Source organism: Gymnoscopelus microlampas (genome assembly GCF_963454915.1).
Source record: "Gymnoscopelus microlampas genome assembly, chromosome: 11".
Classification (NCBI taxonomy): domain Eukaryota; kingdom Metazoa; phylum Chordata; class Actinopteri; order Myctophiformes; family Myctophidae; genus Gymnoscopelus; species Gymnoscopelus microlampas.
The window spans coordinates 40,861,021-40,881,648 of record NC_139948.1 but is presented as its reverse complement, the minus strand read 5'-3'; the positions used below and the strand labels follow the sequence as shown (position 1 = coordinate 40,881,648).

General features: G+C 39.2%; 2 protein-coding genes across 2 annotated transcripts in view; both read left to right on the top strand.

The window, feature by feature from the left end:
* The window catches only part of LOC311054759 (uncharacterized protein), a gene marked incomplete at both ends in the record, with an annotated part of 106,890 nt that extends 89,077 nt beyond the window's left edge, over nt 1-17,813 (top strand). The window contains 7 exons of the mRNA XM_084070764.1: nt 12,606-12,896; nt 13,026-13,184; nt 14,060-14,359; nt 14,457-14,783; nt 14,900-15,022; nt 16,439-16,565; nt 17,618-17,813. Coding sequence (XP_083926890.1) covers nt 12,606-12,896; nt 13,026-13,184; nt 14,060-14,359; nt 14,457-14,783; nt 14,900-15,022; nt 16,439-16,565; nt 17,618-17,813 — 1,523 coding nt within the window. The remainder of the gene's footprint in view (nt 1-12,605; nt 12,897-13,025; nt 13,185-14,059; nt 14,360-14,456; nt 14,784-14,899; nt 15,023-16,438; nt 16,566-17,617) is intronic.
* LOC311055725 (uncharacterized protein) lies at nt 1,927-8,028 on the top strand. The gene is made up of 10 exons (XM_084071994.1): nt 1,927-1,944; nt 4,098-4,130; nt 4,258-4,569; nt 4,683-4,988; nt 5,171-5,470; nt 6,225-6,554; nt 6,648-6,782; nt 7,263-7,398; nt 7,540-7,644; nt 7,790-8,028. Exons 1-10 carry the CDS (start codon nt 1,941-1,943, stop codon nt 7,953-7,955), a joined length of 1,827 nt encoding a protein of 608 aa, XP_083928120.1. The 5' UTR covers nt 1,927-1,940; the 3' UTR covers nt 7,956-8,028.
* Nucleotides 17,814-20,628: the final 2,815 nt, after the last annotated feature.

Sequence of the window (20,628 nt, the reverse complement as noted above, 5' to 3'; positions counted from 1 at the left end):
GTGTATGTCTGTCTGTGAGCAACTAATCTCGGACACAGCTTGACCAGTTGCAGCTTTGCATGCACACACCCAGAGTAGGCCAAAGAAAGCACCCACATTTTTTCATGAATGCTTTATGCTGTGTTCTTAGATCAAGACGCAACTGCCCATATAGGCCACACCCATTTTGCGTTTTCTACAAAACCCACTTTTTGCTACTCCTACACCACTGAGGAAGATTCTAATTCTTAAAGGAGATGTACACCATCACACCAGCACACATGAGGTGTCATCTTTTCTTTCAAGTTTAAGTTTGTTTTAATGGAGGCTAAATGTGTTCCCATCTCATGTGCCATTCATTAACTCATACACATTACACTGAACTGATGTAAATAAGTAAATAAGTAAACTTGATTGATATAGCACTTTTCACAGAGAGGACTAACAAAGTGCTTTACACAGTAGGATTTAGACCTGAGGCCAATTCTAAATTGAACCGGCCCTGTGCAAGGGGGCCTTAAGTGTAGCCATGCTGCAGTGGGACTACCCTGTGGCTCTGCCCTGGAACCCTGTGGAGGTTTTATTTAATTTATTGACAGCCATGTAAGTAAGTAAGCCATGCCGAGCCATGCCAAGCCTAAACTTCAAACTTCAGTGAATGTTGGAAATGCAAACATTGTGTCAAATAATACAATGAATTTATTTGTAAATACATAAAATTAAGATAATTGAATAGCAAGCTGGACATGGGTATGCTGATGGATCTGTGAATAGAGAAAAAATAAGAAAATGCTCACATATTGCAACAGATGAGCTTTGAGTGTAACGTATGATGAGGATCGCTTACTCTACTCTGGCTGCTGACTAATAAGTAACATCTTCAGTAATGCCTCGCAACGCATACTGTGCTTCCATTCTGGGCAAACCAAGTTCCTGGCAGTTTGAGGGAAACAGTGGCATGTTTGCAAAGCGCCATCTCTGGATTTATCCAGCAGATGAAAATCAAGGTCAACAAATATAGGAATCACAGGAATGACTGCAACTTCTCTCTTTGACTACACAAGCGCGAGCCAATCATTATTCACACAACATAACATGCCCCTTATGACATCACTCCCCCAGCTACCCACACTCTGTCTCTATTGATGTCCATCCATCTCAACCCGTAGAGTCAACAAAGTCTACAAAGATATAGTTTATTGGAAGTACATCATCATTTATTTATAAATGGACTTGTTCTTGTTTTTGGCTCTATTTTCCCTTTTCCTTCACATTCTCATAAAGTGTATCCAAAATACACTCACTTATTAGCGTTGCAAACAAATACCTTTAGTGCATTTTATTAGCAGGAGTTTATGGCTGAAAAACATGTTTCTCACTTCCTCATGTGACAAGAGCATTCACAGGACCGAGCTATTGCACTGAGCTGTGTGAGAATGAAACAGACAGTAGGCACTAGACAGTATAGGCCCAAGACACATATCCACACAAACTACTTTTAGGGTATGTTTCTATGTCATGGAAAAAAAGAGGTTGGGAACCACTGTGAGCATGTGCAGTCAATGAAAAATGTCCAACTACAAACAGGAAGACACTAATACAATGTTATTGTTACTTTTAGTGTCATGTTTGGCTTTATGTCTATTTTCTCCCAGTTTAGAACAGTAGAAACAAAATCTTACCTTCTATGCCTTGTTCATAATCAGTTTGATCCAACTACTTTTGAACCATACTGTTATTGTTATGGTGATCAATGATTATAAATTAAATAACTATAGAGAATGTAAATGGAAGAGAACTGAATGTCAATATAGAGGAAGTCTCAGTTCATGGTTTCCTGCACATAGAGCTCACCACATCTTCCTAATTCGGAGTCTCAACTCCACTGGAGACTGACATAGAAGACTATCAGTCTCTCCACCATGGGACTCTTAATATGGAGAAACATCCTGTACTTGAACATGAGTGAGTGCCTGTTTTTATTATTTCCTGTGTATTAATATATCTAAAATGTGTTTTGGCCTGTGTACCAAGTTTCTTTTGTTTTTTGTTGTTTTTTGTCAGGGCTTTTGTTTTGTGGATGCTGCGAATGTTAATCAATACTGTTTTGTACACTGCTGATATACATAATATGTGTATGTGAAAAAATCTATACAAACCCCCTAAATGATAAAAAATATATTTAAAATAACTGTATGTCTATAGGTGTGCTTTCCCCATTAACACATTCTTAATGTTTCTATTTGAATCTAGGTGAAGTGAGAAGTATTGTAGCTAAATAAGTGAGAAGTATTTATGATAATAGCTGGTAGCCTACTGACTTGAGGGCAATATGTGACTGTTACGTCACCCTTAACGCATTGTATGTATTGAATATTAAACCAACTGGTCACAGCCCAGCTTTTCTGTGCAGTGTTGTCTGCTGTTAGATAGATCCCAGAAATACATTGTGACATTGATATTGTGAGTTGTTCAAATTGCTAGACTTTTTCAGCTTTTTTGATATTCCAGGGTTCAAATTCACAGAGTGAACGACTATACCGGTCGTGGGCTTTGGAACACAATGTCTAAGTTACACACCAACAATGATACACCAGTAATACATTAAATGAGTTAATGTTAAGGGCAGTCCACACCAAGAACGATGTTTAAAACTACTAACAACTGCAAATATGTCCTTCAAACTCAAGAGGATGGCAGAGTCGACAACCCAACTATAACAAGTGGTGAACGATATTGTTGGGGTCACTGTCAGAGCGATTTGGTTTGACACTTCACCCAAGTTCAACATCATTATCATTTTGTTAAAACATTTTGTTCCCATAAATGTCTTTTTTAAATGTATTTCTTAAGACATTTGTTCAATCTGCTGTGTATTGTGTATATATTTTAGACAGTGTATTGTTATGCTGTCCTCTACATTGCACTGTGTATGTACTGTGCTGCACCATTAAGTAGGACATGGTCCGATCATTTTCGATGGCAGCCGTTGAGGCCTTTGCCCTCTTCGGTGGTCACATGGTTTCACCATGTAGTCTCTCCAAATAAATGCAGTTACAGTTTATTGTTGTTAACGCTCATAAAGCTTCAAGAAGTTATTGGCCTCATCACAGAATTAACAGAATTAATGTTTACCATATTGATTATGAAGTTTCAATGTACTGTATGTATAGTATGAGTGACAACTTAGTTTTCTAAATATTTTACAATTGGGCTATTTTTGTTTCAGGCCGTGTGGTGATTTCCTCTTAACCATAACATCAAGAATATCATCGTGTGAAAAGAGGAAGAAACTGTTAGAACAGATAATACGTTTAATCTGCATGTTACTTTCATGTTACTTATACTGAGTTGTAATGACGAAGGTTTTCACAAAGAAAAGTAGCCTATAATACAATATCACATTTGCACATTCCAAAAATCATCCCCAAATGTTTTGCTTTATTGTCCCTTTGCAATCATGGTGAAAGTCATTTTTGTCTCCGCCAGGCCGAAGGTGTGGCCAAGACTATGTTTTCACCGTCCGTGCATGTGTCCATCCGTGCATGTGTCCGTCCGTCTGCGTACAGCTAATCTCCCACACCGTTGGCCTGATCAACGTGAAACTGTGCACACACACTCCCTGGAGGCCCGAGCAGGAACCTCTGACCCACATTTTTCACATCGGTCTATCATAGCGCCACCAGGAGGACGATTTTTGCAAACATATTTTTTTATATTACTCCTATAGATTTTGTCCACTTGGTACACATTATCTCTAGTCATGCGATCAAGACGCATATAGTGATGATTTAAGAAATTACTTTAAACTAGCGATTGAAAACATAAACTGTTAATGAAAATGTCTACTAAGGTAATAAAATCAAGTTTAACGTCTGGCCAAAACCTCATTCGGTTCTTGAGAGTATATCAAATCATGAACGCAGCGTCCGATTGCCGTGAAACATTGCTGGCCCACAATAAGCTACCTGCCCTGGCGGAGAGCTGTGCTCCAATGAGCACATTGTTCTAGTCTATCAATGTATTCCAAAGTGTAATGCCACTGGTGATATGTGATATGTTGACATGATTAGAAAATCATGAAAGTAACTCAGTATGCTCTGTTTTTCCACCTACAGTGTCTGCTGGCCTGTACATACCTTCACATACAGGTCAGCAGCTTCTCTGAAATAAACATAATATATAGAAAAATAAATAAAATGGAAATACATACATGAAATTAAATGCAGACTAAATTAAGATTTTAATGTGGATGTTTTTTTTTGTTTTTGTTTATAGAAGCTGCCCAGATCAGATTAGTTGGGTCTTCTCTGTGCTCTGGAAGAGTGGAAATCTATCATAACAACAGCTGGGGAACAGTCTGTGATGACTCCTGGGGCACGATTGATGCTGAGGTGGTTTGCAGAGAGCTGAACTGTGGGAGGGCACAGAGTGCTCATGGAAGAGCACATTTTGGCCGAGGGAATGGTCCAATCTGGATGGATAATGTGGGTTGTTCAGGAAGTGAAAAGTCTGTGACTCAGTGCCCACACAATGGGTTTGGTAAACATAATTGTGGTCACAGTAAGGATGCTGGTGTCACCTGTTCAGGTAAGAGTGGATGTTGTGTCACTCATTTGAAATCAATGATGGTGTATGAAAAACTACAAAGGTGCAATAAAAACATTTCTATATTATGTATTTCTTTCCTTCTTTCTGACCAGGTTCAGTGGTGAGGCTAGTAGGTGGTGGACGGTGCTCTGGCAGGGTGGAGGTCTATCATAGTGGTCAGTGGGGGAGGGTGTGCAACAACAGCTGGGACAGCAATGATGCCTCGGTGGTTTGTAGAGAGCTGGGTTGTGGGAGCGTTTCAGCCACTCCCACAATAAATTATGGAAAAGGCATTGGTGAGATCTGGATGGATAATGTTGTTTGTTCTGGTAGTGAATGCTCTGTGACTCAGTGCTCACATCCAGGATTTGGAAAACATTCCTGTGGCCATTCAGGAGATGTTGGTGTTGTTTGTTCAGGTAAGATATGTAAAATGTATTAGAAATGATCTAGTTGAGATTGCATCACTTTTGATAGAACCTTGATTCCAATTCACTGAACAAGTGGAGTTCACAAAAGCAGTAACACAGTAATTCATGATTGTAGTTCCTCCAAACAGTGATCTGAAGCAGCAGTCACTCAATGTGATTTTTTCCTGCAGGACAAACATCTACTGGACCATCTGCTAGACCATCTCCTAGATTGTCTGCATCCAATTCAGTTCTTTCAGCAGAAGAGCAGTTGATCCTCACCTGCTCAGTTTCACCCCAGCTCTGTACGCCTCTTCATGTGAATTTTTACAAGGATGGATCTTCCATTGGACGTCACACCTATTTAGAATCCCAACAGACCATGTTAACACTGTCCAATGTTAACTCTTCCGACCAGGGAAATTATACTTGTCGATTCTCAACTCGCAGCACCACAAGCGCCTACAGCAGCCCAGTATACATCTTTGTTGGTGAGTCAGGAGTTTTTATGGGACCTTTTCTGAAGCCAGAGATCATGGATTCAGTAGAAACTCTTACAGTCAACGATGCTGAAGATCCAGCTCCAAGTAGAATCCAAATGGAATTAATTGGAGTGGGACTATTATGTTATCAAGTATTTTTGGCTTTTTGAAAGAAATTAGAGGAAAATAAAAAGTACTGTAACGAGTAGTGTAACGCTAAATGTTTTTTTTTTTTTTTTTAATCTTCTGTCAAACTGTCCTACATCACTTGTATCCGAGTCACATAACAATCCAGACATTTGGCTTGATTATATGCTTTTATAAAATACAAATGTTATACATGTTTGTCAAACTAGGCATTGGTCAAAAGTTGACAAAGAAAATAATATGCAATGCTAATAATTAAAATGGACAACATTAAGGAGAAACACACAGCTCGCTCTGTCCTCAGAAGTGAGGGTAATTCAGCCAAACGAAACAACAATATGAGGAAAATGTTCAGAGTCAACGAGAATCACAAAACACATTTGGAGTGGTTTACACACCATTACTGACTTTACAGCTAGAACAACCAGCAGTGCGAGGGTCTCCTCCTCTCTTCCAGACAAGCTATACATGCTTTTATGCCATTTTAGATCACAGATAATCAGACTCTGAATAAACTCCATTGTCACGGGGATCACATTCACATTACAGGTGTAAAGAAGTGGGTGAACTTCGTTTTTGCTGTATGTGAAATATCTTTCTTTGTGTGTGTGAGCAGTGAGGCTGCCGCAGCCGAACATCTCCCTGACGTCTCCACACACAGAGCTGGTCTGGGGTCCTGGGCGTTCAGAGGTCACCAGGGGTGACAGCTTCTCCGTCACCTGCTCCATTCTCTCCCAGTATTATAGGGGCAACTTCTACCTCAACTTCTCTGGCTCTGACAGCAATATCAAACAGCAGTCAGCACTGAATGTCAGCCACTCTGCCTCTTTCCAGTTCCTTGCAGCAGAGTATGAAGACCAGGGCAACTACAGCTGTGTCTATGAAGTCGTCTCCACACGCACGTTCACTTCTAACTGCTCAGAGCTGCTCACCGTCTCAGTCAACCGTAAGAGACTAATTCATGCAAAGGGTCAAGACACATCTTCAAATGTAGATCTCTGTTCACTTACATGTTTCTTTCTTTCTTTCTTTCTTTCAGCCTCTCCAATCCCTCTGCTAGTGGGCGGGACTGTAGGAGGTGTGCTCCTGCTCTTACTTCTGCTGCTGATTGGTCTCTGTCTGATGTGGAGGCGGAGACACAGAAGGCCAGCGGTCAATACTGATTACACAGCCTGTGAGTAATCATCTTCATCTAGATCTACATCAACGTATTCCACTGATTTCCAACTCCAGTCCTCTAGCAGCGGATTACTGCTGGTTTTCATTATAGTCATCTAATGGGGACAGTGCCTGATATAGAGCTAGATAGTTGACTCAACCATAGTTCATAAAGATGAAGCCACACAGAGTTTATTATCACACCTTAACCAAACAAGATGCTCATCAGTCTTGATAGTAATCCACTTCTTTGTGGATGTGATTGTACTGATTTTACTGATTGTACGGAGTGTGCTGTAGCTTTTTCTTCGCTGTTTGAGAAACTCATAATCATAAAAGAAATCCCCTAATATCCTAAACAATGTTCAAACTATGAATATCTCAACCTCTCTCATTCCATCTGGTGCGTCAACCCTGTTACAGTGTTCAACTTGATGCCTCTGAACCTGTTACTGCTCAACCCTGTTACCTCTCAACCAGTAAAATGTCTTCCCAGGTGTGATGAAAGCCTACAACACAGTGGGCAGAGCCGATGAAGATGATGATGAAGAAGACTACATCAGTCCAGATGTCTCCACCTGTCACCATGGCAACGATGATGACAGTGATGACTATGAGAACTTGTCAGTGCGGTGAGTGTTTGTAAATGAACCTCATTTGATGAACATCTTATGAGATTATCATTATCGTCATTGCACATGAGGTTTTATCCCATCTCTTTTGCTGTTCATTAACTTATATACTGAACTCATGTCTTCTCTTGTCGGTCTCAGAGACTACAAGGGAGCCAGCAACATGCACAAACACGTCTACAACCCTGGTGAGGACGAGGAAGAGGAGGAGAATGATGATGATGACAGTGATGACTATGAGAATGGGTCAGTACACTGAGTGTAGGAGCCAAATATGTGGTTGGACTAATCCAAATATAATTGTTATACTGTGTGGGCACCAGGTGTCTCTGTTTTTAATGTCAGATTACAGATATTACGTTGAACTCATGTCTTCTCTTGTCGGCCTCAGAGACTACAAGGAAGAGGAAGAGGAGGAGAATGATGCTATCTATGCCAATACAGACATGTACCCTGAGAGCAGCCCCAAAGAACACTTCAACCCTGGAAGGAGAGTAGTGGAGGGTCAGAGTTATGAAGATGAGCAGGACAACATCTATGCTAACTATGAAGGCTAATATGCGATAAGACCTTGTTCAACATCTACTTAATTAGATTCATGTCAGTTCAGAATTAAATAAGCCTGTGATATTTTACACACAAGTAAGTATATTTTATGTTGACACTCATGAAAAACATGTCTCCCTCTCTCTCTCCTCATCTAGGCCTACTGTCTAATTCTGTCTAAGTCCCCTCCTGGAATTGGAACTGAGCTTTAGTGTATTGCTTATTTTTTATTGGATACAGGATGAGTGGGCACCAAGGATATTAAATGGGCAATTCTTTCCAAAATGTGCAAAAATAATGCATTTGGGTTTTGGTTTTAAGTAATGTTAAGTAACATTATTATAAGACTTAAACGTACCCTTCAATATCTTTTTTTTGCCCAGAATGACTGGCTATAGGCTACAGGTTTTGTAGCAATTTGTAGTAATTGTAGAAATAGTAGGGCTAATTGTTCAAGCATGTTTTAAGCATGCATATGTAACATTACTTCATTACATTATTTCTGAATATATATATATATAAATATATATATTTTACAGTTTGTAAAAAATATTTAACATCAAATATTTAACATCAAATAGTTAACTGCTTAGCAGAAATGGAAATTAAAAAAGAAAATGTAAAGATATTTTAAAACATATTTTCGTGAATGGAAGTGCCAGTTTCCTCAATCGGATTTCGGGAGTTGTAGTTCCAGACTCTATATAGCATTCGGAGATTGTGGAATAGTTGTCTGGCTACGCGAGACTATGATGGATTAAACCCTCCCTGCAGCTTTCACCTCAGCCTCTAGAAAACATACTTTTCTAAACAATCTAACTCAAACATTTTAAAGTTGATGTAAAACTCACACATGTTCTAAGGGGATTTACTTTGCTTATTTTTACCCACTTTAAGATGGAGGGCAAAAACATCATAGCAAAAAAATAAGTTCTTGTTTTGGTTTTTGCACATTATATGAATTCTCTGTCAATGAGTTATAGTTAAAAGAAAGTTTATTTTACTGTCAACTGCAAAAAACACCACCCCAATTTGTGTGCTGAGACTCAATCATTTGATGTCAAAATGTTGTGGAATGTGGACCAGAACAAAAAAGAAACAGCACTAGGTCGCCCCCTTCTGACCAAAAAAGTTATAATCTTAAAAATTATTTAAGATTATTCTACTCTTGTAGAGTAGAATAACAGTAAATGTTTCCAAACAATAAATGTCCAAACAGTAAATGTTTGGATGCTCGTTTCTATTTTGTGTTATTTGAAATAAAGCTATATAGTTCAGAGAACATTTTATATGTATATATATATATGTATATATTGACTATATAGACCCCTTAACAGACGACGTCATACTGGCTGCGTGCAGCCAGTATGCGCGCAACGAAACCCATTATATCAGGTCTCGTTAGGACGCGTCTCACTAGCCAACACACACAAGAGGGGGTTGGGGTGTGCTGAAACCAGTGCACCCCGAAACAGGTTGGGAATTGATTGCGTGAAACAATCACCTGTGCGTCCAGGCTCAATGTTAGTAAACAAATAATTGGTCTATAGACTGATACATATTTTGTATCATTCCAAATGTTACAGTATTACTGTTGATAGTTTAATAACATTGTATAGAAAGGTAATGATGTTATATTCTTGTGTGTTTGTTATTTACTATTCAATAAAATGCAGTGTGAACCAAAGTAATATTTTGAATTCAATGTGTTATGGTGCCTTCTATTATTTATGTATTTGGTCTGCCCTACTGGGGAAATATCCATTTTCTGTAAATATCTCTATGTTAGCCAGCTTGATAATGCTATCTAAACATAATACAAACATGAATGGAATGTTTATTGTGCATTGGAATTAACATTAATGATGTGGTGATCTATGCATTTAAAATAAATACCTACATAGAAAGTAAATGGAAGAGAACAGCATGTCAGTAAAGAGGAAGTCTCACCGTTCATTTCCTGCACAGATTCTAGATTCTAAGAACTCACCACATTACATTTGGGGTCTTCAACTCCACTGACAGAGAAGACTCTATCAGTCTCTCCACCATGGGACTTGTAATATGGAGAAATATCCTGTATTTCAACATGAGTGAGTGCCAGGTTTTATTATTCTATCAATTGATGTTTCATGTATTTAGATAATGAAAATACAGGTATGACTATTATAGGTCAATAGGTCAGTTTGTCAATAGTTGATTTATCATTTAAAACTATACTGTATACTGTAAGTATTTAATAGATCATAAACAAATATTTAGTTAATGAGTTATTAATTACATATGTGTTAATCGTTTAAACTATTAACAAGCTAGTACACTAGTGTAAATGGTTGGTTAACAACATTAATTGCGTGTAAACCATCTCTTCTGCCAACTCCTCTTACTATTCTAATATCAGTTCTGGAAAAGACTAAACCAGAGCCCTCTTCACCAGTCAGCCACCCTCCCTCTCCTAACAAATATATTTACTAACCTTTAAATAATGATTTGTTACAAACTTCTTAAACATGCATCAATTTGTGTTTAGATCTATTTTATGCTGCTATAAGTCATGAATTTACCGATCATAAGTAATTTACACTGTCAATCAGCCCACTACATCCATGTATACCTGTACATAATGTTTATTGCTGCTTATTGTGGGCTCGCTGCAGATACTTCCACATGTTTTCCACTCATACTTTTTCGTAGAAACATGATTCAAACTTTAAACAGCGCACAAGATGTTTTCATGGTTCAAATGGTAGTTGATTATGTCATAAGTTTTTTCAGAAATCACAAATGTTGTGTTTTTTTCAGATGTGTTTCCATGTGTCTGTGTCTCTAAGTAAATACAGTTAAAGTTAGAACATTTTTTTTAAATCTTAACACTCTTAAAACTGAACATTACCGTTACGAAGGTACATTCTCCAGGATACTCATATAGATTTTGTCCAAAACTCACACAAATCGGCACACACTCTTCATTTGGTCATGTGATCAAGAAGTATGAGTCAGATTTTTCATATTACATTCCGATTGGCTACGATTGGCTTCTGAAATTTGTGGGAGGCCGGGAGGGACCCGTTTGGCAAAAGATGGCACAAGTCATGAACACAGCGTCCGATCTGTCCCAAATTGACACACATTGTTATTATTATGTTTAACAAAGATGGACACAAACAAGATACAGGAATAATACACATTCCAAAAATCTCAAAAGGTGGTGTTTTACTTTGTAGTCCCTTCGCAATCATGGTGAAAGTCATTTTTGAGATGAGTCTCTGTATTATATCCATGTGTTTCTTGCCACTGGTGATATGCTGACACATTAGAAAAACATGAATGTAACTCAGCTTGCTCTGTTTCCCCTCCTGCAGTGTCTGTTTTCCTGTACACACCTTCACATACAGGTAAAGAATGTTCTCTGAAAATAAAGGAATAAAAAAGAAACAGCTATATTTTGAAAAAAAGGAAAAGTTAATGAAATGATAATTTGTGGATGTGGATTTTTTTTATTTTATTTTTTTTACTGATAGAAGGTGCTCAGATCAGATTAGTAGGGTCTCGATGCTCTGGAAGACTGGAGATCTATTACAACAGCCGCTGGGGAACAGTCTGTGATGACAGCTGGGACATGGAAGACACTCAAGTGGTTTGCAGAGAGATGGATTGTGGGACAGCTTCAAGCTTCCGCAACTATGGGGGTGGCAGTGATAAACAAATCTGGTTGGATGATGTTGCTTGTTCTGGTAATGAATGCTTTCTGACTCAATGCTCACATCCAGGATTTGGAACACATAACTGCCAGCATTCAGAAGATGTTGGTGTGGTTTGCTCTGGTAATATTTGTAATCTCTTCTTTCAAAATTGATCTTGTTAAGATAACATTTCCATTGATAGAACCTTGGTGAATGTTTGAGTCCGAATCACTGAAGTAGTGGAGTCCAATGTTCACAAACGCAGACTTAGTTCATTATTACGATAATAATTAAGATGAACACAAATTGATGTTTTCTTCTGCAGCAGGACTACCATCTCTTATTCTGTCCCCATCCAGTTCAGCTCTTTCACCAGGAGAGACGTTGATCCTCACTTGCTCGATTTCAACCCCGCTCTGTATACATCGTGATGTGAATTTTTACAAGGATGGATCTTACATTGGACAACAGACCAGTGGGATATTAACACTGTTCAATGTCGACCCTTCCCGCCAGGGAAGTTATACTTGTCGATACTCAACTCGTAGCATCAGAAGCTCCTACAGCAGCCCAGTAAACATCATGGTTGGTGAGTAGGGTGCTTTTATGAACTTAACCAGTAGGCCTACTGAGGGTCAAACTATGAGTAGAGTCTAAATTAACTGGACTCCAGGATTAATGGGATAAGAAGAAATATGTTTGGCCTTTGGCAGAGATTTGAGGAAAATAAAAACTGCTGAAGTATAGTCTCTAACCTCATGTCATGTTTTTTAGAACTTCTGTCAAACTACCTTGCATCACTTGTGCCCAAGTGACATAAAAGCTTTTTACACATACTCTATATATAACTTTATACATGTTTGTCAAACACTGAGAAATAAATTGTATTAGTCAGCTAGTTGTTTGTTTCAAACTCCTTAAAATAATATACTGTACAATGTTTAATGATTAAAACAGTTCATTCTTTTTTATTTTCAGTGACTCTCCCAAAGCCCAGCATCTCAGTGAATCCTGTCACTGAGGTTACTTGGGGTAACAAGGTTGACATAACCTGTTCGCTCTCAACACAGCATTTGGGTGGAACCCTCACTTTGCAGCAGACCTCCGGTTCAAGAAATATCCAAACCATCAGTGGCACGTCATATACCTTCAAAATCCCTAAAGCGGACTTTGTTCACGAGGGGTCATACCAATGTCAGTATGACACAACAGTTTCAAGTAGACACTTCAACTCTCCTGAAAGTGACCCTGTTAAGATCTCTGTTACAGGTGAGGATATAACTATTTAATTAATACAAGTATTTTAAATTACAATGTAGCCATACATTTTAAACTAATAAACAATGCCAATAATTCAAACTTTAACTTTATTTCCCACTCATATCCTACTATTTTCAGTGAGTCTCCCAAAGCCCAGCATCTCAGTGAATCCTGTCAGTAAGGTTACCTGGGGTAACACAGTTGACATCACCTGTTCACTCTCAACTCAGCATTTGGGAGGAACCTTCACTTTGCGGCAGACCTCCGGTTCATCTAGAAACGGCAAAATTACCAGAGGCTTATACCTTCAACATCCCTAATGCTAACTTTGAGCATGAAGGGTCGTACCAATGTCAGTATGATATAACAGTTTCAAGCAGACCCTTCAAATCTCCTCAAAGTGACCCTGTTCAATTCTCTGTTACAGGTGAGGAAATAACTATTGCATTCATTTTATTATTTTAAATAACAATGTAGCGACATAATTCTGAAAGTACAGCTGCTATGCAGCAATGGTCAGTGCCGGGCCGTTTGAGGACTGGTCTGGACCTATGTGCAGAGTTTTGTTGATGCCACTCATATACTGAGTTGGCAGTGCCTGTTATCGAACACATTCAAATAAATAAATTTATTTGTACAAAGATTGATTGCAATTAGTTACATGAGGATAGACTTGAAATTGCTGTCAAAAAGTTTTTTTTTTAAATGCACCACACTGCATCAACTATGATGTGAAATGAAAATAAAATCCATGAACATTGGCGCTTTATTTAGCGAGAAATTGCTGTAGATGTTTACAGTAGTACATTTTTTGGATGGACTCATCTACCAACTCAAACTACATAAAAAAGTCTTTACATTTTGGTGAAAGTTTCAAAGTGATAGAATAAATGACTGATTCGATTTTTAGAGTTTTAAAATGTAGATGGTTACTGTAGCGCCACCATTTGTAGAATCGGCCCATAATGACAGTTGAGGAAGTTTGTCATATGAATGGACCTGTGTGCAAAGTTTTGTTTATTTTCATGCATGGGAAGGCAGGTTTCCTTATTGGAAGAGAAAAGAACAAGAATGACCAGCAGCACAGCTGCTCGGCCCCTAATAATATACAATGCTAATAATTAAAATGCTTTTTTCTCCTTTTCTTCCCCATTCATATCCTACTATTTTAGTGAGTCTCCCAAAGCCCAGCATCTCAATGAATCCTGTCAGTGAGGTTACCTGGGGTAACACAGTTAACATCACCTGTTCCATTTCAACTCAGCATTTGGGTGGAACCTTCACTTTGCAGCAGATCTCCGGTTCATTTAGAAATATCCAAACCACCAGTGTCTCGTCATATACCTTCAACATCCCTAGTGTGGACTTTGTCCATGAAGGGTCATACCAATGTCAGTACGAAAAAACTTTTCAAGTTTCAAGTAGACGCTTCAACTCTCCTCAAAGTGACCCTGTTAGGTTCTCTGTTACAGGTGAGGAAATGAATGAAAGAATACATTCAATTGGATGACTAAGACATTTCTTCCAAGTTCTAGTATAAAAGTATGAAATATATCTCTGTGTGAGCAGTGAGGCTGCCGCAGGCCAACATCTCCCTGACGACTCCATACGCAGTGCTGGTCTGGGGTCCTGGGCATTCAGAGGTCACCAGGGGTTACAGCTTCTCCCTCACCTGCTCCATTCTCCCCCAGTATCCTGGAGGCTTCTTCTCCCTCATCTTCTCTGGTTCTTACAGCAATATCAAGCAGCAGTCAGCGGTCAGCCACTCTGCCTCTTTCCAGTTCCCTGCAGCAGAGTATGAACACCAGGGCAACTACAGCTGTGTCTATGAAGTCACCGTCTCCACACGCAATTTCACGTCTAAATGCTCAGAGCTGCTCAGCGTCTCAGTCAACCGTGAGAATATTATTTATATAAAGGATCGGCAAATACACACACTATCCCAAACCTGATCTCTGTTACTTGTATCTTTCCAAATGTTAAATAAATATTTCTTTCTTTCTTTCTTCCAGCCTCTCCAATCCCTCTGCTAGTGGGTCGAACTGTAGGAGGTGTGGTCCTGCTGCTGATTGGTCTCTGTCTGAGGTGGAGGCGGAGTCACAGAAAGCCTGTGGTCAAGACTGATCCCACAGCCTGTGAGTAATTATCTCCACCAGGCCGAAAGGCCCGGGAGGCAGAGATTATGTTTTCGACCCTATCCGTGTGTGTATGTCTGTCTGTGAGCAACTAATCTCGGACACAGCTGGATCAGTTGCATGCACACACGTAGTAGGCCAAAGAAAGCACCCACATTTTTTCATGAATGCTTTATGCTGTGTTCTTAGATCAAGACGCAACTGCCCATATAGGCCACACCCTCGCCCATTTTGCGTTTTCTTCAAAACTCACTTTGCTACCACTCCTACACCACTGAGGAAGATTCTAATTATTAAAGATGTACACCATGTTCAAAGTGGTTGGATAAAGGCAGTAAAGTGGGTGACAAAATGATTTCACATTTAGAGACGATGAATGATTAACTTAAAGGGTCACTAAACCGATTTTGCATCCAAATCCTGTTTTAATGAAGTTGAGTACATAAATATGATGTTGTGTATTTTGTGTGTTTTATTTTATTTTATTTTGAGCATGATTTCCTCTACTATGACATCATAATAGAGCATGTCAGTTATTCCTGAACTACAATGGACAGCCCATGTTTTGTGTTCCAGTCAGATCGGCCCCTCCAGCTGATGTCTCATATAGATACTGTAGCACATTCTGTGGTTTCCTGTTAATATTGCAACTCGTGTTTGGGTTGTGAACTACAAGAAAGTTGACAGTGATACAAGAAGTGAGAAATTGGTAACGGACATACAACACTTCTCTGTGGGTGTGGTTGTGCTGATGTAGCTATTTACTTCTCTGTCTTGAGAGCCTCATAATCATAAAAAATCCCCTAATGTGTTCAAAATCTGAAGGTATCAACATCTCTCATTCAACTCTAGCTAATGCTATGCTCAGTATATTCTTTTGTCCTCACATCGTGTAACATAATAATAATAATTTCTGCGTCAACCGTTAAAAAAAACAGGGGATGCGCTCGGGTAGCAGAATCAGTAGAGCGTTAGGTTCTGGGTGGAGCCGACAGATGGTGTGGTGCTCGACCTCAGCAATTCATCTTCCAGGGGTCTAGCTACTTACTTTTACTCGAGTAATTCTATTTTACTTAAGTAAAATGTCCTCATAGTAAGAGTGCTGTTACCTACTTACAACATATAGTATGTAATTAGGTTCTCTTATCTTTCTGTTTTATTTCAACTTCCTCTTATTTTTACATTGTTTTTTAAATGTCTATAAAAGTTTATTTTGCGTATTAATGCTTTGTTTATTAATGTCTTGATGCTTAATGTTTCGTGTAAAGCTGTTTGAATTGCCTTATTGGTGAAATGTGCTATATAAACAAACTTGCCTTACTATGTACCAGTATTGGAATTCAATGAGCTCAAGCTGATATAACATATATGACACCAACACTGATATATATTATGTATGTATGTATTTCTTCCAAGATGTGATGAACACCTACAACATAGTGGGCAGAGCCAATGATGGAGATGATGAAGGAACCTATGACAATGCAGAGGCCTTCACCTGTCACCAAAGTGACGATGATGACAGCGATGACTATGAGAACGGGTCAGTTCACTGAGGGTTTGAAATTAACCTCACTTGAAGAATGTCTCAAGAGTATTAACCTGAGTGAAAAGAGATAACGATGCAATACTATACTGATACTAATAGCCTAATAATAATGATAATAATAATCATCATCATCATCATTAGCAACAACAGCAACAGCAGCAGTATCTTCATCGACATCGTCTTAGCACATGAGGTGTCATCTTTTCTTTTTGAAGATTAAGTTTGTTTTAATGGAGGCTAAATGTGTTCCCATCTCGTGTGCCATTCATTAACTTATACCCACTAGTCCATACCCGGGGATGTGTGCAGTCAAAGTATTAACAGGCTTTGGGTTATGTGCTGTGCTGTACAGCAATAGTCCCAAACCTTTTTGGCCCCAAGGAGGACCCCTTCCTCCCATAGCTTGGGGGGCTGTAACCATGGCGATGGCTGTAAGTATGGCGACGATAGCTCCCATAGCCCGAATTCTTTTACATAAAAACGTTAATTAACAGCTTACATTTTGGGAAAGTGAAAGACGGGCAAGGCATAGCTGTTTCGTGCACATGCTTATGGTCAATGGCCGTGTGCAAATACAGATCAATTGCTCCAGCCACTGAGGAGAATAAGTAAACTTGATTGATATAGCACTTCTCACAGAGAGGACTTGATGTGCATGTCGAGGTGCATAGTTTGATCAAAACTGGCGCCAAGGTTTCTGAGGTTGGAGCGCACATTGGTTTTGAGCAAGGACGTGTTGGGTGTTTTTGTTACATTCATTCGGTTCATTCGGTACAAAAAATGTACTCCATGAAGTGTAGATGTCGGAGATTTTTTTTATCCCCCCCCCCATGTCAACCCCCCCCTCCTGCGTCCCTGGTTTTGAAGGACCCAATACAACCAGCCACCTTAGGAACAATGCTATCAGAGGCAACAATGAGCACCTCAGTTTTAGCCTTGTTTAACTGAAGGAAGTTACTCGCCATCCAGGCCTTAATGGCATACAAACATTTCAGCAATACATTAAAATTAAAATTATGTCTTCTCTTGTCGACCGGCGACCACAGAGACTTCATGGCAGCCAGCAACATGCACAAACACGTCTACAACCCTGGTGCGATAGAGGAAGAGGAGGAGAATGATGCTATCTATGATGATACAGACATGTACCCTGAGAGCAGCACCAAAGAACACCTCAACCCTGGAAGGAGAGCAGTGGAGGGTCAGAGTGATGAAGATGAAGACAACATCTATGATGGCTAGTAGGTAAAGACCATGGTCATCATCAGTTACTTTAAATACAGTCATGTCAGTTCAGAATTCAGTTTATTTAGTTGGTTCAAATGTGTGATACATTGATTTCATTACAAAATTAAAGCAGTACCATACATGTTTGTTATTTTGAGTTATATGAACACATTTGGATGTCAGGAGAGGGATCTCCTCTGGTAGAACTTTACAGTTAGTTTTCAGGTTTGTATTTTGAAACATTCTGCTAAAAAGAAAATGTTGAACTGTTCTTGATTACAATGAGCTAATGAAACTGCGTAATGTTTGAGAGCTGGCCAAAATAGGCTAGTATAATCTCTTGGAAGCTGTAAATTTAAGGTTTCTGTTATTTAGGTTGCATGCATTTTCAGGAAACCTTTATGATCATTCGAAGTGACATCAGTGCCATCAGCCAAGCTAACATTTAGTCAGGAGATATTAGCAGAAAAAGTTCCAATCTTGGAATAAATTCCTTACCAAAAATCCTGCTGCTGGCGGAGACTTGTGCTCAGGAACAGTCAGGAACAGTACTTTCCAGTACAAGTAGCACATACCAAGGAACAGTACTTTCCAGTACTTTACAGTACAAGGAGCACATACCAAGAAGAGAGGAGTGCGTACCGAGAGGAGAGGAGAGGAGCGTACAGCGAGAAGAGAGGAGCGCACAGTGAGAAGAGAGGAGCGCACACCGAGAATAGAGGAGCACACCAGTACAAAGTGAGATCACAGCTGAGATCACACAATGCAACTAACTCTCATTACGCAAACTGAAGAAGCAGGAAATTATCGTCTGAAACCTCATGAAGAAGCAAAGGCGCAATGCCGACAGCAGAAAGCCAAAGCTAAGAAACAGAGACAAAGACCACTTGAATCCCTAAATGACAAAAAACAAAGACAAGCCACAAATGCTGACAACATGACACAGCAAAGATTGCTACATTCTCTGGAAGAACACAAGTCTGCTGGCGGAGACTTGTGCTCCGTGGAGAACATTTTCTAGTTTGTTTTGGTTTAGTGTATGTACTTTATAGATTTTTTAAATTCTCTAATGAGGCCCATTTTTGTGTTGACTCTGTCCACTGTAAACTTCAACTCACCATCCCAATAGTTTGACGGTGGATTAGACCCCATAATTCCATTTCAATACGTATTAGGGTGGAAACTTGAAGAAATAAGATCTAGCTTTTTAATGATCCTGCATAACTTAAATATATTTGTGTTGTGCTTTGGATATTAATTAATATGTTTTTAGGTTTTAAGGCACATCTATGGAGCTTGATTTTGTTGTTGAAATAAACAGATGTCAAAAGGTTGTGTGACTGTGACTGAATTCTATGTGTGCTGCATGATGTCACTGCTCTCTAAACAAACACTACAGGGGGCCCCCTTGTGACCAAAAAGGGAATCTTTAACAACTTAAACAACAAAGAAGTTGTGTTATATTTATTTAATTTGATGAATAGAATATAGGCCTACATGACATGTTTGTTATTTTCAGTTGTGAGGAGCAGATTTGTCATTATTAAGCCTGTGATATTTTATGTTGACTTAACCCTTCATAAATGTTAAGTCTCTCTCCCTCTCTCCTCATCTTCTGTCTATCTCTTTCTGTCTCCTTCTGGAATTGGAACTGAGCTTTAGTTCAGTGTATTGCTTATGTTTTAATTGGATACAGGAAGAGTGGGCACCAAGGATGTTAAATTGGCAATTATTTCCAAAATGTACAAAACATCAGCATTATCAGACTTAACCTTCTTTTTATGTTTAGAGTTCAAAGATAAATTTGCATTTGGCAAGATTTATTGCAGTGCTTTGCAGTTTGCACTCTTGTGTATGTTATTATCCCCCCCCAAAAAAGCCTGGCTGGGTCAGAACGTACTGGCCTGTTGCTGTCCATTGACGGTGCTGAACCATTCCCAGTAGAAGCTGTGTGTGTGTGTGTGTGTGTGTGTGTGTGTGTGTGTGTGTGTGTGTGTGTGTGTGTGTGTGTGTGTGTGTGTGTGTGTGTGTGTGTGTGTGTGTGTGTGTGTGTGTGTGTGTGTGTGTGTGTGTGTGTGTGTGTGTGTGCGTGCGCGTGTGTGCATAAAATAAATCCTCAATTTATTGTAAATTCTCTCTCTTTCTCTCTCTCTGTCTGTCTCTGTCTCTCTCTCTCTCTCTCTGGAAAGCTAGACTGTACTTTATAGTGTGTGTGGTGGAGAGAGAGAGAGAGAAGGAGAGGGGGAAGGAGGGAAGTGGAGAGAGGGCGAGAGGAGAGGGAGAGCCTATTTCACTTAAGCAATAATCCATAAAGGGATACAGAGAGCCTATTTCAGCTTGTATAGGCTACACTACAGTGTATAGCTTATATCGAGATTTTCTTTAACCGTTTTTATAAATATAAATATTTGACAGCTGACCAAAATAGGCTAGTAATCTCTTTGATGCTGTAAATAAACTGTTTTTTTATTGTTATTTGCCTGCACCTTTATGGACTATTCTAAACAATCATAATTTTAAAGTTGATGTAAAACTCGTTAATGTTCTAAAGGGATTTACTTTGCTTATTTTTACACACTTAAAGATGGGGATCAAAAACATCACAGCAGAAAAAAAACTGTCAACTGCAAACAACATCATTCCAGTTTTTGTGCTGAGACCCAATAGACCAATTATTTGTTTACTAACATTGAGCCTGGACGCACAGGTGATTGTTTCACGCAATCAATTCCCAACCTGTTTCGGGGTGCACTGGTTTCAGCACACCCCAACCCCCTCTTGTGTGTGTTGGCTAGTGAGACACGTCCTAACAAGACCTGATGTAATGGGT